At 44.3% G+C, this 15,572-nt stretch overlaps 1 protein-coding gene across 1 annotated transcript in view; it reads right to left on the bottom strand.

Annotated features, from left to right (window-relative positions):
* F13A1 (coagulation factor XIII A chain) overlaps window positions 1-15,572 on the bottom strand; it is a 69,570-nt gene that overhangs the window by 29,636 nt on the left and 24,362 nt on the right. The window contains exons 4-6 of the mRNA XM_075493891.1: window positions 12,704-12,955; window positions 6,042-6,160; window positions 433-540 (exon numbers count right to left, since the gene is read on the bottom strand). Of these exons, the coding sequence (XP_075350006.1) occupies window positions 433-540; window positions 6,042-6,160; window positions 12,704-12,955 (479 nt within the window). The remainder of the gene's footprint in view (window positions 1-432; window positions 541-6,041; window positions 6,161-12,703; window positions 12,956-15,572) is intronic.

Raw genomic sequence — 15,572 nt, 5'->3', positions numbered from 1 at the left:
GTGACATCCGCCATGGCAGAGTCTTAAGAATCCTTCAAAGTTAGTGCTGGAGTCCACATAAAGTCTCTGAATTCCCCATCCCAAATTCCGCCCATCATGCCACCTTACCATCCATGGCAGAAATAGCTTTCTCAGTGATCTCAGCTACCAGAAAGGGAGCACAGTGTCACAAGAAATGCTATCATGCCTGGAGCGCAATGTCTAAAAGTGGCTTTCCTACCAGTCAGGTACCATTCTCAGGAAAAGGTGATGAGCCGACATAAATATTTCACCTTTAGTGGACTGAAATAAAATGCCAGACCCCAGAGGTCAGAATGGACAATTGAGCTGGCACCTGTTGGAGTGAGCACATTGGGGCATGAGGGCCAGTTAAACCAGCCTGGCTTTGATTTACGAGTTGCTTCTGACACATCTTAGGCATCTATTACATACCACTGCAGCGGCAACACGGCAGATTTTGATCGGGTTTCCGCGCCCAGAGAGCTCCAGTTCTGCCTTGTCCATCAGGAACAGGCAAGCATCCAGAATGTTTTCTTCAAACTAGATAAAAGAAAATAAAAAGGGAAACAGAGGGAAAATTAAGTCACTTTTTATTCTGGAAAGCAAAGGAAAAGCTATCTTTCATTGTTATAATAGCTGATCAGCTTCAAAATTAGCTGGTCAAGGCAAAGTTCTGTGTTTAAAAATACAAGTTTTCTTCCAGAATAATCGCGCATGCATAGCAAAAAAATGTGGGAACCTGTGAGGGAAAAGAATGTCATTTTAAATTCAATCTCAGTCTGGTTTCCAGAAGGTTAAAATGACAACACAGCCTTTCTGACAGGACATAAAATTTTAAGTGCTAACAAGTATAAAATAAGAAGGTATTATAATAATAACTACAAGAAGCTAGTCTGCTCACGAAGGACTTCATGTCCTTCACAGATTCCAGACCTGTTAATTTCAGGACCTCTCTGACACAGCCAATGCAATGCTGGGAAGCTGAACAATAAATGGTTTGCCAAAGTTAATTTGAAGACACTCACATTTTAAAATTAATTTTTAAATATGTTTAAAATTGACAAGCCAAAAGCGGATTATATAGATTAATCCTGGTCTACAAAACTTAGACTTCAAAAATACCAAGTGACCTAAAGTAGTCATCTTCAAAAATAGAGTGAAAAGGTACAGTTTCTTCGATCCAGCATGAACAAGCACAAGAATGAATTGAGGGCAGAGGTGCCTAAATAGACCAGAAACCATTTGTCACAGAACTTGCCCTGTGGTGTATTTCATTTTCCTTAGGAGAAACTGCATAGCAAAGGAAAATACTTCTGTCCCCTGGAAAACGGTAGGAGACAGGGAAATGCACATTAATGAAACAAATATCTTCTAGGTACACAATCTTATATTAACATTCAAGGCTGTTACAGAAACTCCACGGACCTTGTCCCCTTGCTGTGTTAGGCTTGCTGTGTTCAATGCTTGCATCCTTAAAGATATGATTCACGCTAACAGGATTTTTGCTCTCATGCTGCTCCTAGAGCTGGATTGACTTTGCAACTGTCTCCAGCTCCAGCCTGGCTTAGGGGTCCTTGGCAGATAAAGGCGATCTGAGTTTTGCCTCCTGAAGAAAGTGAGCAAGAGCCCAGGCCAAGCTGCTGCTTCAGCAGCCTGGGGAGAGGCAGAGGAGAAGGAAAGGTGAGGCTAGAGAGCTGAAAAGGAAGCCCCAAATGGTCCAGACTGCTGCTGATGCTGCAGGGAAGATGGAGGGATGGGGTTGACATCCCAGGCAGCAGCTGAGCTCTGGCATAAGCCAAGAAAGTGGAGGCACCACCATGTTTCACCACCCTCAGCCATTTCCTGGCCAAGGAAAGTCCTTTTCTTTGCCTTTGCCTCGAGCCTGCCTGGCTCTCATTGCTCAGGGTACCACCGCCGTATGGATTCTTTTCAGCAAACATCTCCAAGGCAGCACACCTCTCTCATCATCACCCATACTTGCATTGAATTACTTTCTCTGGAGCAGACGTTCACTAGTAACACCTTATAATCTGAGCAAAACTGAATTCATGGTGTTTGGGCAAATAGGGAAAGAGGGATCCCAGGGACCTACTCCTAATATTGTATCAACCCTGGGAAGCTGAATAATTGCACGGTAGACTCTCCAGTCGCCTCCACTGGTACGTGATGTAAATAATCTCGGGTGAATGACTGTGCTGTAGAGACCCTCCTTCCCAAGGAGAATCCTCACAACAGAGAATGTAAACTCAGGGCCCTCACAGCCATCCTTCCTGCTTCACGTTAACTTTTCTTCTGGTCTGGCCCAATGATTTGTCACTTTCACCAGGATCAAAATCTGCTTTCTGCACTTCAAGTCATCAGCAGTGCTTAAGACCTGAGTTAAATCAATAAGAAGTTTACCCTGCAAATTAAATCTTTCTCATCTACAGTTTATGAGACGCTGTCAATCTTGCCAGCATATACAGGAAGAATAAAGAGGAAAGAAATTGCTATCAGGGTTGTTGCCTTCCACCTTAGCATTTATAAAATGACATGGATGCTTGTGAAATAACTGGATTAACAGGAGAAGAGATAGGACAGCTGTAAAGTCTAGCTGCGTTATGCTGTTGCAGTAGTGTAGGATGCAGAGTAGCCTTAACTCTAAAGCCAGTTTTGCCCTTCTTCACTATCCAGGGATTTAAAAACATTAAATCAAACTAAATCAGTTTCCTGCTCTCACTCTTGGCATGAAAATGCTATCTAGAGGGAAGTGGAATAGAAACATAGCACTTGTAAGGCTGAACACCCCTGAAACGTTGGGCGAACCAGAGCAGCGGCAGGCAGCCAGGACAGGTGAGAGAACTTGGGCCAGGCGCAGGCACTGCCTGCTCAACACAAGCTGAAATGGAGATAAACCAAATTCAGGACCAAGCAACCTTGGCAGAGCCACCTGGGAAAGACTGCAGATGGAAAACAAGGCGTGAGAAAACACACAGGCAACGGGGTTCTGTCTGCACACGGACGTGCGTTGTGTTACAGAGCAATGCATTTAGTCGGGCTGGCCTTCAGCGGCCATCCTCTCTCGTGCTAACCTGTTTCTAACAGATGACCTTCCATTTAAATCAAAGTAAGAGGGGCTGTATCACCTTTTGCACTGGTTGAATTAGGGCTGTATTTCTCACAGTCAGTTGCAGGCAGATGTGATCTCACGTTGCCTGTGGTCTGATGTGACCAAATGCACTTGCCGTAAAATTACATGTGCGCAGTGGGGCTGCAAAGCTAATGCAGCTCAACATGTGGACATGAGACAACTCTATGCCCACCTGTTTTCTTTTATTTTTCTCACAAAAAAGCAACGTATAATGACCAATATAGCATCCCATTTCTGACATTTCTCAGCCAGAGAATTCCTATGTGCCTAGATTTCTTCCAAAGCCAAATTTCACCTGAATCCCCTGTGGGCTTTTCTGAGTGACTGGCTATTTACACTTTCTTAGAAGAAAGGAATCACAGTCATGTTACAAGGAACACCTCCATCCTCATTCATTACAGCCATGTTTCAACTGATCTGTTGTTTTTTCTTCCTCGGTCCATTTTTCTTGCCTTTCCTCCTCTCATGTTGATGCTGCTCATTAAAGACAGCAGCTGTGAGAATCATCTCCCACTAGTAACCCAGTTTTGAATTGTATGTTCCTTTTTAATTTACAACCTGAGTTAAAGCTTACAGCTGTCATTGTTCAAAGCAAATTTTAGCCTAAGAACATTACCATGCACAAGTATACCTGTGGTTTTGTATATGACCATATATACCTTTCACCTCTATGACTGTATGTGGCCTTATGTTTTTTACTTGCACTGTTGTATAGGGCTATATGTCATAAATACAAGATGCATACATGTATGATATACCCATAATATAGGCCTTGCTGCTAGTACTTTTACTCATTCATAGCAATGCTCTTATTCTTAACATCCAGGATTGCTGAAAATGAGGAAGATGCATGTTTTTAGTGGCTGGAAATTGTCAGGGTAAGACCAGGAACATTACGTCCTCCATCTCACTGAAAGCGAGGGAACCAGAAGAATGTTTCTCCATTGCTTTGCAGTTTGAGATGTCTGTTACACCCATACAAAATGATTGATCCCATTAAAACTCTTGGCTTGGGCCCCCTTAGATGCATCTGCCACACTCAGTTTTCACATGGGCAAGTGATAGCAAAAGGTGCACCACAGCACAGCGTGGAAATCAGGTCCTCCAATTTCAGACAACACAGGAATGAAAGTGCATGACAAAAGGATATGGAACAGCCCTAACCTCCCAGACAGAACTACCTCCTAGCAAAACCAAATAAATAATGCAGTTTCTCTAGGGAGGCTGGTGTTTGTGTCAGGAAGGTGCTAGATTTGCAGAATATAAGCACCTCAGGCCAAGCCACCATAGGCCATAAATTTAGCATCTTAGGACATAAATCCAGCAGCTGGTTTAAGCAGCATTATCCAACTCCAGCCACTCATTCCCCTCTCTCCCTCCCCCTTACATCTGTCACAGAGTGAATCCCAAATCTAGGAACAGAGCAAGCCCAAAAAATAGCCCAGGGGAAAAAAAGTAAAAAATCAAGGAGATGCTTATTCAGCTAGATCAGCTCTCCAGTCTGAGTCACTGCACGGCTGCACAAGCACTTGCAGGGGGAAGGAAGGGCCAGGAGGGGGCATTTTTGGTCAACTTAAATGCACACCCAGCTTTGGCCTCAGGATCTGGTTCCACATCTCTTATATCAGAGGCACCATCAGCTTATGGAATTGCTCCCTACCACCACCTTATTTAAGGGTTATTTTTATCTCCGTCAGGATGACAGTCAGATCCCGCAAACAACAGCGCCGACACAACCAAAGGAACGGCGCAGAGGCAGGAACTCCCTAAGGCAGTGCTGCCGCAGGAAAAAAGATGAAATTGTACCCTTAAATAAGGAAACAAGAGAGATGTGAGTTCAAAGAGCTCTCCAGGGCAAGTACACTGGCAATCCGTCCAGCTCAAGCTTTGAGATCGTCTTCAGCTGAGGGAAAGAAAGCAAAGCAAGAAGGCCCCTTCTGCAAGGCTGTGCCAGGGAGGTGCCACGAAAACCGAATGGATCCATCACCATAACATTAAGGAAATACTTCAATACTTTCTTAATCGTGCTGTTGTGAAAATCCAGGAGGTGAGACGAGCAGAGTTCACCATGTCCAATAACTCCTTTGGAGCCCCTCTGAGTGACAGCTAGGGTTAGTTTTGCTCGTTTTGATTCTGCTCATTAATGCCTTTTCCCTATTCTCAAACAACACCTTAACTCTTTCACCCCATAGGGATTTTCAGGCTGGTTAGTGCTTACAAACAGACTAAGGTAAAATAGACAAGCAAGCAATAGGAGTCTGATGTTATTGAAGGCACACCAATACTGTACACCAGCCTGGCAGGGGGTGTTTCCCACAGGCTGCAAGAAACCACCCGAGACTGATGTTGTCAAGTCCAGGCAGAAAGGGAGAGGTTCCCCCCCTTTGTCACTGTGGCAAGGAAATTTAAAACTCTGGGATTAAAATCCCAGTTTGTCATAGGAACCCTGTGACAAGCTGACACCCCTCCCCCCGGCCCGGAGCAGATGAGAATAATTTCCATCAAGTTGCTAGAACTAAAAGGAGGAGTCAAAAAGCAATACAACCTGTTGCTGAAAAATGAAAAAAAAAAAAAAAATCCCTCTACTCTTTCACCAAATCGGTTTGATCCTGAAGCAGCAATAACTGCTGCATTGTGGAAACCTCAGCTAATGATTATAACTTTCAACAGGCAGCCTCTTAGTATCTGAAATACGCCTCTAAAAAAGATCTTTAAATGTTAGCTATATAACTTTGCTTTTCTGGATAAGGCATATACCCACTTCATACAATTTTAAAATTATGCCCCTTGTCTTTCTGAAGGAGAGACCAATAATGCACTCCAGAGCCCACAGTCTCAACCACAGTCTGGTGTCAATTAAATTCACTTGCTGTCCTGCTGAGAGCAGCCAGAGAAGGTCTAAATAACTCACCTGACCGTAACTCCAGCTTCTTAATTTTATGTCATTGATGTTTCCATGGAAAACAATACCAACATCATTCAGGACGTATTCTTCCCTTTCCTTTTCATCATCCAGATACACAGCATCCTCTGCATCAGTTTACCGAAAATAAATGTTAACACAGTCACTTAGTTTTCATATAAGACAGATTAAAAATCTTAGCATACAATACAGTCACCTTTGATGAAAAGTACCCCTTTTCCATCAAACAAAGTATTACTTGCTTCAACAGAGTGCAAGACTAAGGAGGTAGTGACCCCAGTTAGGAATATGATACACAAATTAAAAGCATGCAAGATGCAAAAATGCTGACAACTCCTGCCTGTTTTCTCAGGATCTGTAAAATATGATTGAAATGTCACATCTTATCAAGAATTTTATGATTACTGTGTACCACTAATTTAAAAGTTGGAGCACCATGACGCAATTCTGCATCCGTACAAACAGATCAAAGAACAATTTCAAACCTATTAATGTTAATGGAAAACAGCTCAAGTCAAGAGATCTAAAGAAAAATCTGTAGTGCATTAAAAAATAGAATACAGTTTTTATAGCGTATTAACAGAAGGGTTTGGTTACTTTTTCTGTACGTAAGTTATTGACTGGGGTATCCCTCCCCCGGGTAGCTTGACTGACCAGCTAATAGGAGGAGAATTTCAAGTGCCCAAGTGAAAACTGGAAGTAATTGGAAGAGATCTTTATCAAAACATATACAAAGGGTATACCCTAGATTGGTCTTATATCAAGAGTCAAGAGCATATGCATGGACCCTCACCCTGCAAACATGATTCACATATGTATATAACCCATTATTAACATTCATAAGTAACTCTGAATGACATGAGACTATTCAGACGTTCACAGGCAAGTATGAGGCAGGTCGTGATTCTGTGACACTAGAATAGTTGAGGATTTCTTTCCTGGGCCAGTGCTTGTATTTTGAGACTAAGAGATACAGCTTAACAATTAATAGTATGGGAATTAATTAATTTGAGGAAATCAGTAATGTGGTACCAGACAGCAAATTAAAGGGACGCGATAACCTCTGATAGTTTGATACGGGCAAGTACAAAACTCCCACTCACTACTGTCGTAGTGGATTTCTTCAGCATCCCACTACAAATTACTAGGGGATCATTTCACTTTTAAAAGCCTATTGATTTGTTGTATTTTGTTGAAATGCAAATCAGATTTGTACTTCCTTGTAAACCTCATCCTCAAAAGCTTCTTCATTGCCCATAAAACTGCAATTTGGCTGAAAATAAGCTAAAATCTGAGCCCCCTGAAAAAATCAATGGCAAAACTCACACTGGCTTCAGCTACACACCTGACCCTGCTGGAAGTTTTGTTTTCTCTGAAGATATATTTGTACCTCTATCTCTATACATACAGAAGGGATTATGCATAGATCCGAGCAAACGGAGAAGCGGCAGGTTTTATCGCGTTTTCCCTAAGGTGGGCAGGTCTGAGACCCACTCTTGCGTTTGGCGGGGTGGTGGTATTCATCCAGCTTCTAAGGGCTGGGCCATCAAGAAGTTTCTTTATAGGCTTGTCACTACCCATGACCTCGTCATCCTGCACCCAGGCACAAAGCGGAAGATCATGGGTTTATTATATTCAAAAGCTACCAGGTGAAAGAGAGCATTAAAACTTGACGTTGAATCAAAAAGCTGCAGTCGTTTATGCCGGCAGGGACTCTCATACTTATGAAACTGCACATTACATGACTTTTTGAGGTCCAGCTCCCAGCTCTAAACAAGTTCTGCATAACATCCCACTAAAAATGTTGCAGATGTTACAGATCATCTCAGTTCTGTTTCATTAGGCTGGATCTTCCTGATTTGCTGATTGAACAATTCTATGTATTCTCCCACTGAGCTTTGGATTTTATTAAAGCATGTCCATACAAATGGTACAGAGAACACATTTAAAGAAGGAGAACTCACACCTTCTTCTGTACAGTTATGCATTCAGTGGAGTGTGTGCATATGCCTTCTTGACAGCTGTTGGTTTTTTTCAGGGATTAAAAATATCAATATTGATCTGGTTGGTATCAATTGAGATGCTAGTGTTATTTTGAGATTGCATGATCTTTGCTAAATCAGATGAAAATTGATTAACTTCTCTGTCAATTATTTTAAAATATTTGTGGTTTTTGATAAAGTAAAAAGGGCTTCTGCGTTTCACAGAGAAGCCTGCTGCTTTGATTTTTGACAGCTTTCACTACCCTTGAGACTGTTTAGAAGAAAATACAAGGCATTTGTGACTACTTTGATGCTAAGCGTGCTCTACATAGTACAACTCCTAATTATTTTGTGCAAGTGGAGGCTCACATCTGACAAACAGAAGAATTCCACGGAAATGTGCTGGGTTTGTTTGTTCTTTTTCTCTAGCAGTTTAGGGGTTTTTTCACTCACTTCTTTTATCCTGGGAAATTACTAAGACAATAGCAATGCTACAAAGAAGCAAATTAGTCTCTATGCTGCTCTGAAGATGGATAAGGTGAAAATACACTTCATGTGAAGACGGTACTGCACGCGAGGAATCCCACTGAACACAGTCTCCTTGTAAAAGAGATGAGGAGTGCAGTGTAGGCCTTTCAATTTGGGAAGGTGAATGAGCATGAGAGGACCCTAGCCAGTATGGGGGGACCCCATCCCCAGCACAGCAACTGCCTGGAATTGGAAATACTATTTCTTCATGCAGACAGTGACCGGTGAGCACAGCCGCACCAGCAGACGGGTGGAGGTGGAGGCGGCAGGCTTGCCCTGAGCACCCAGCCTCCCTTCAACGCACTCCCGTGGGAATCCAGGAGGGCAAGGCTGGGCCTTGCCAGAACCACAAAACTCCCAGGGCCCTTGCTGGGAGGAGGGCAGCACTGTGGCAAACACAGAGCTGCAAGAGCTAAGTGCAGTTACCTACAAAACCCACTCCACCCAGGACCAAGATCAGTATGCTGCCTTGCAACTGTTAGTGCTTGCCTACATTCATGTAGCAGAAGGATGAAGCTCTGTGTGAATTTTACCCACATGGAAGCTATGATATACGAGATCAAATTTAAGATTTAGCTATAAACACAAGAAAATGTTATTGGGCCAAATCTGGATGACTGGTAACATGTGAGAGGAGTCCAAAGTCAACCACGTTACTAATCTTCAAACTGCATTAGGACATTTAAGCAGAAGAAATGTGCAACTCACTCAATAAAGTTGCAATATATATTTAATTGCTCAAATATAATGCTCTTTGCAGGAGGCTTGGGTGAGTGAAACGCACACCTCAGCCCACAGAGTCTGCAACTTACTCAGATACACTATGCCTTTCCACCTGTGAGAGAGCCACACAAGTCAATGCAAGGTCTTTTCCTGATAAGCACTGAATGTTCCACAGCAGAAAGTTGCTGGGACTCAGCACCTCCTTGGAAAGAGCTCACAGTATCCAGATCAAAGGAGCCCTTCTCAGCTTTCATGTAGTCTGATACTGCTAAGAGTTAAGTTAAACTCCAAGAAGTTATCCTTAACTACTTGCCATTTGTATCTTCTGTTTCAGAACTGAAGAGGGCTCTGCATGCCCAAAAACACATCTGTTTTTCCCAGCTATGTCAGCTGGCTGAAGAAAAGATGCTGACTCTCCTCCCAGGCTTTGCCTTGCTTATTAAGTAATGCAAATTTCACCTGAGTATCTGAAATCTCAATTCACTAGCCTGCTGAATTCCCAGATGTTTGGGGCTGGTGTACATCACTTTGCAGGATCAAGCCCTGCATCTGCATCTTTAAAGTATTCTTGGTGATCAGCCTTAAATGTAGCTAAGGGGATTAAGACATATAAAAGCATCTGATGATTTTGGAAGCAAAGTACTCTGTAGCTTGACTAGTAAAGTATCCAAACTTGTTCTGAAACAGCAGAAAAAACCCCGCATCCCTGGCTGGGAAGATATGTCAAAACTGAACTACAGTTTTGTTCATAAGTAATAAGAAAGGGCACAAATGCCTCTGTCTTAAAGAAAATCTCATACCGACACATTGATGTTTCTCCAAAATGATGAGTCGGAAAGCTGCGCTAGACACTGACAGAGCCCATACTCTGCTCCCTGCTATAACAATCCCCATTCACTCCTGGCATCAGCCTTCTCTCTTTTTAATGAGGCTTTTCACTCAGACTTTTCTGCTTAGCTATTAACCCAGCAAACAAGTCTAGGAGATTTTCAAGCTATTGTTTTCTCTGCACTTTAACTGCCTGAGTTTTTATACCCTTTTTTCATTCCACTGAACAATCTTTTCCAGCCAGGGGATAAAGCGTGGAGAAACAGTCCCTGGTTTTCTAACACAAGGAAAGGGGGAAAAGGCAGATATAGGAGCCAATTAGTCCAAACTGCCTAGGAGTAAAAGCAGAGGAAAGAAATGAGAATAAATCCAAATCCAAATCCAAATCCAAATGAAACATGCAGAAAATGAAAACTACAGTAGTCAGCAAGGGACAGGACCTGAAGTCATTGAGACACACCTGAACACGTAAGCTGGAGATGAAAACATGGTCCTCCAGGGGTGACCCTGAGTTGCCTCCCCGGGGCCTGGGGGCACGCAGCACACCCTTGCTGCCCAGAGACTCTTCTGCTTTCCTGAAGCAGAGCTTTTCCCTCGCTTCACCCATGGCTGCCACTGGAGGCAACTGCTGCACATCTTGCTCCCTACGGGTTTGCTCCCACGCTGTGGTTTTAATCTCGCTAGCTTTTGGCCCCATTCAGCTCAGGTGTGAGGGAGGGAGGGCGTAGGAGAGCAAAGCACCCGTGTGCCATGAACAGATGTGGACCAGTCAGCACACAGAGCTGGTGGGGAAGGAGGTGAGAAGAAGAAGGCATTGATTTTCCCCTTCCACTCCCTTGACTAGCACCTGGAATCAGCCTGTGTGGTCCCAGTCACACCACAGTGGGCCAGCCATGCCCCCCACATCATATTTTTTCTCCACGTTATGGCTGTATGCAACCCTTGCTGGTTGTATGCTAGTCATGAGGCAACCTGAGGTAATTTAAGCAGCTTTTTATTGGGGGTTTATCCCTTTCAAGGAGATGCTGAGCCACTGCATAGTCACCACGCTGGCTAACAAACTGGCTGTTATGACACTCATGACTAAAGCCAAGGGATGCTCTGCCTTGGGGTGGAGAATTGCACCTTCCTAGCTGGAGCTGTGACAGGCTGATGATGCCTTCACAAACCTTGAGCAATTTTGTCTGCTCACAGTGGGTCATAACTTTGGCAACGATTCCTCTCTTTCTGTTAAACACTCTCCCTCCTCTCCCAGAATAAACTCTCAGCATGCTGCTAAGAGGTATCTACCTCTACGCTGCTTTCAGAAGTATCTCATGGTGTCGCGGGACCTTGGGCCCTGCCCTTCCCTCCTGTTCCCACTTAACTAACTCCGCTTTACTCAGCATTAACATATATCTTCCTAAATAATGCATAAGCTAATCATTGCTTATATTCCCTAGGACCAGGGGCAAGTAATGAATTCAGCACAAATCATCCGATGTACTGACAGTAGTGCAGCTGAATAATGGACTCTATTAATAACGCTAAACTTACTCGTCACTCAGTAGGATGGCCCTTGTTTGGTACGGGATTATTTGATGTAAATACCCTGGTAAAAACATTGAAAGATGAAGGAAGGGTGATGGGATAATATTAAACTTAGCTGGTGACCTAAATATATAGCAATATGTATGCCAGACTTGGAGCCTTACAAGTGTCAGAAGCTGAGACACAGTGCTACAGCCTGCCAGAAGGCTGAGCCAAACCTCTCCAGACCTCCTTGCCCTCTCCTTAAAGCTACACTTGGAGTTCACTGGGTAAAATACAATTCTGTTAGTGTAAGGGCTGATTTTACCCAGTATCCAGGGAGATTAAAAAAAAATAAATTGTTCTTCAACCCACTGGATTATAAAAAAAGGCTCATTTGCAAAATGTTCTGTTCCTCACAGAGGACAGGGTTGCTGGTAATTAGTCACCACTAAAGGGGAAGTTATACGGGCAAATGTCGTGTAGTGGTGGGAAGGCACCACCAGCGATGCTGCAGCAGGTTGGCTGCATCCAACCTGTGCAGGAGCAGCAGCTCCCATTGAATTCCTGCAGGCTTTTGGCTGCAGATGTTCAATCCTAAATGTGGCAATCAGCTATGTAACTCAACAGAGTACGGGATGCTGCCATATCCTGCCCCACACCAAATCCTGGAAAAAAACACGCCTGTATTGACTTGTCAGTTTAAGGCACACACAGGCAGGCAGGAGGCTCATGCTTATGCCTATTAAAGTCCGAGCAAAGTCTTGAGGTATATTTACTATGAGAAACAGTGCATCATCGCACTGCCCGAGCTGGTAAACGCAGGCCTGGCCTCATAAAACTGCAGAGTGCAGCTACAGCACAGGCACAGGTCTGCAGCATGGAGCCCCGCTCACACAAGGCTATTCCCCAGCCTGAAAGACTTGCCTCTTGGAAGAGTTACTATATAATTTCCAGACACAAACTGGCTTGTCTCCAACCACCTTGGTACCAAGCTCCCCTTCCTGGACCACCCCCTTCCAAAAACCAATGAGCCTGGCAGCAGAAAGTCTGAACCGTTGACTCTGATACGGTACTTACGCTGGCACCAGGGATTGAACAGGATGTAAGTGTCAGTTGCTGAGTTTCTTTGTGTCCGGAGGATGCCAAAGGGAGTCAAGACAGCAACGTACAGGCGAAACTTCCCAATGATGCAGGTGGCAGAGGACATGATGGACAGGCGAATTGAGTTGTTCTCCTTATGGGTAATCTTGGCTCCCCACTCACCGGGTTTCAGCACATCACGTAGCAGGATCGGTATGTAGGTGCCTTTGTTTTGCTGTGGGTAGCGACCTGGAGAGAGAGGGGGGGATAACTCCATGAAAAGGTTCACCTTGTTTTGACAGTCCCTTCATTTCCTGGCAGTCCTCTATCCCTTTGTATATTTTCAACAGAGGTGGCAAGTTTTAGTGGGTGGAAACCACCTGCCTCCCTCAGAGCTTCACAGAGTGCCCGGTCACTTGGTAGTACAGCCACATGAACACATGCAACACCTCCCAGTATGCAGCCTGTGCAGACACCCTCACCCATCTCGATGCAGCAAGATTCAGTCTCGCTGGCTTGGGCACTGCCAGGAGTGTAGCCCTGGCACCATGAGCAGGGGCTGTCCCAGATTTTCCTTGCTCACCACTGTTTATCCTAGTGCAGCAAGCTGCACTCCAGCTTGCTCCTTGCCTTGGTGTCAGCTACATTGTTGGTAAGTTTAGGTAACAGCCCCTTCCCCAGTTCAGATGCACCCACCAACCTCGTCGCTAACACACAAGTGCCCACTGGGGCATGGACATTGGCTTTGGGGTTCTTTAGCAGAGCGGAACCTTGTTCTTCTCACTGCACTAGTGTGCTGATAAGTAGAGACCAAGCGCTCTTCCAGGCAAGTCCACACAGATGGAGGAAATACCATCCATCCATCAGATACCCAATGCTCAGTTCCTCCCGAGAGTCCACTCTTCATGGAACCAACTCTGGACACCCAGAACATAGATGAGCAAATCTGGGCTGGATAGCCAAACTTTCTCTGCAAGCAATGGGTCCCAAAGTATGACACACCTCCAAAGCATGACACACCTCCAAAGCACCACACATGATAGTCTACCTCATAGTAAGACAAATCACACCCCAGAGAAGCCTATTTTACTCTGCCAACTATAAAAAGCATCTAGATGGATAGGCTACATGTAAACATGTACACTGCCAGGATTCAAAGTGGTGTGAGGATCCACCCTTTGAGCCTGAGGTAGAGCCAAACTATATCTGGAAGCCAACCAGCAGCGTAGACAGAAAAGACACTTGTGAGAAGGCTGAGTTCCTTATCTCATTCTCAAATCTATTCTTCGTTTTATATTTTAGGCTGAAATTCAGACTCTCTCATTCTAAAATAGGGTAATGAAAAGCAACGATGGCAGACAGAGAGACAGACTTCTATATTTTTCATTCCTACTATTTAAGAACTTCAAAATTAAACTCACAAAGGCGTTGATTTTCCTGCTTGCTTATTTTTATACAGCTGATGTAGAGATAATCCTAGATCTGAACACTGCTACATTCTGGGAAAGGACAACTGCAGATCTGAATGTGAAGCTTGTGAGCTGCCACGACATCCATGTTTCTAAGAAATCTGGGGCTACTGTGCTTCATCCAAGAGATTATTCGGTGCACATGAATTTCCATTTTGCAGCTGTTCAGTGCACATAAATAGCCCACTTTGCCCTGTCAGCCAGGGATGCTGTAACCCATGAAAAGCATTCAGATCAGCAAGGGACACAACAGAAAGGAAAGACCTACAGAAGAAAAAAAGGACTAGAATAAGAGAGCAAAATCAATAGAAAACACTAGAAGATAAAGCACTGGACACTTCAAATATAAGCCATCAAAGGAAAGCCAGTCTAGAGAGAAGAGCCTATAGAGGTAACAGAGATGAGAGTCTTGTGCCTGCTAACAATTGCGATCTGAGAGCTGAACATATTCTTGTTCTTTGTAGTGCAACTGAGTATGACCTAGCTTGCCTCTACAGTTGATATTTTGCTTCTAGTTTTGACATAATTGTTTTTTTAAAAAAGCAGTCACACAAACAAAGCAGCAGAGCAAACCAAGTAATTGAACTGACATCCTTGAAAACCGTTAACAAGTGCTACTGTTTAAAATACCTCCCTTACCTCCTTCAGAAAGGTGGGAGCGGGGAGAGATTACTATTTTAACGTGGTTAGGAACTGACACTGTCATCTTCACTGGAAGCTGCACATCAGTGTAGGAGCCCACTGGGGACAGAATGAGCTGTGCCGTGGCGGGGGCTTTGCACCACCGTGTCCGCGTGCACCACGTGCACATGGGGAGGCTGAAGAATCACTCCCCAGTAAATCCGCCTATAGGAACCAGACAGTATTCCAAAGAGGCCATGGGGCCTTTGCAAGACGTCCTTACAGAAACCCCCTCAGCGGCACCTCATAGCAGGTTTAGCAAAGTACCAAGCCTCTGGTATTCTCACTTCTCTGAAACCTCAATACACATAACTCTGTTTACCCTTCCAAACAAAGGTCCCTCTTGCATGCAAAGCCACAAGACACCCTAATCTACCTGTTGCTTGACAAGGGAACCCCTGTAGCTGCTGCTGAGGAGTATGCAAGGTCCTTTCAGCCCAGAGCCCATGCATGCCCCACATAGCTGCTCCCATGCAGTAAGAGAGAGAGGTCACTGCACTATCTATCTTACTCACCCGTGAGGAGAAGGTGCTCTGGGGTATTGCCTGCATCCCCGCAGACATAGCAGGGATGACAGGGAAGGGATATCCTAGAAGTGAGGATAATTTGCATACACTATAAACAGTAAATACAAGAGAGCATCGTTTGCTTCTGACAGACGAGCAGGGTTTGGTGCTCACTGATGGTTGCATAAATCCTGAACGCACAAGGAAGCC

Source organism: Mycteria americana, chromosome 2 (assembly GCF_035582795.1).
Source record: "Mycteria americana isolate JAX WOST 10 ecotype Jacksonville Zoo and Gardens chromosome 2, USCA_MyAme_1.0, whole genome shotgun sequence".
Taxonomy (NCBI): domain Eukaryota; kingdom Metazoa; phylum Chordata; class Aves; order Ciconiiformes; family Ciconiidae; genus Mycteria; species Mycteria americana.
This window is presented reverse-complemented; position numbering and strand designations above follow the sequence as displayed.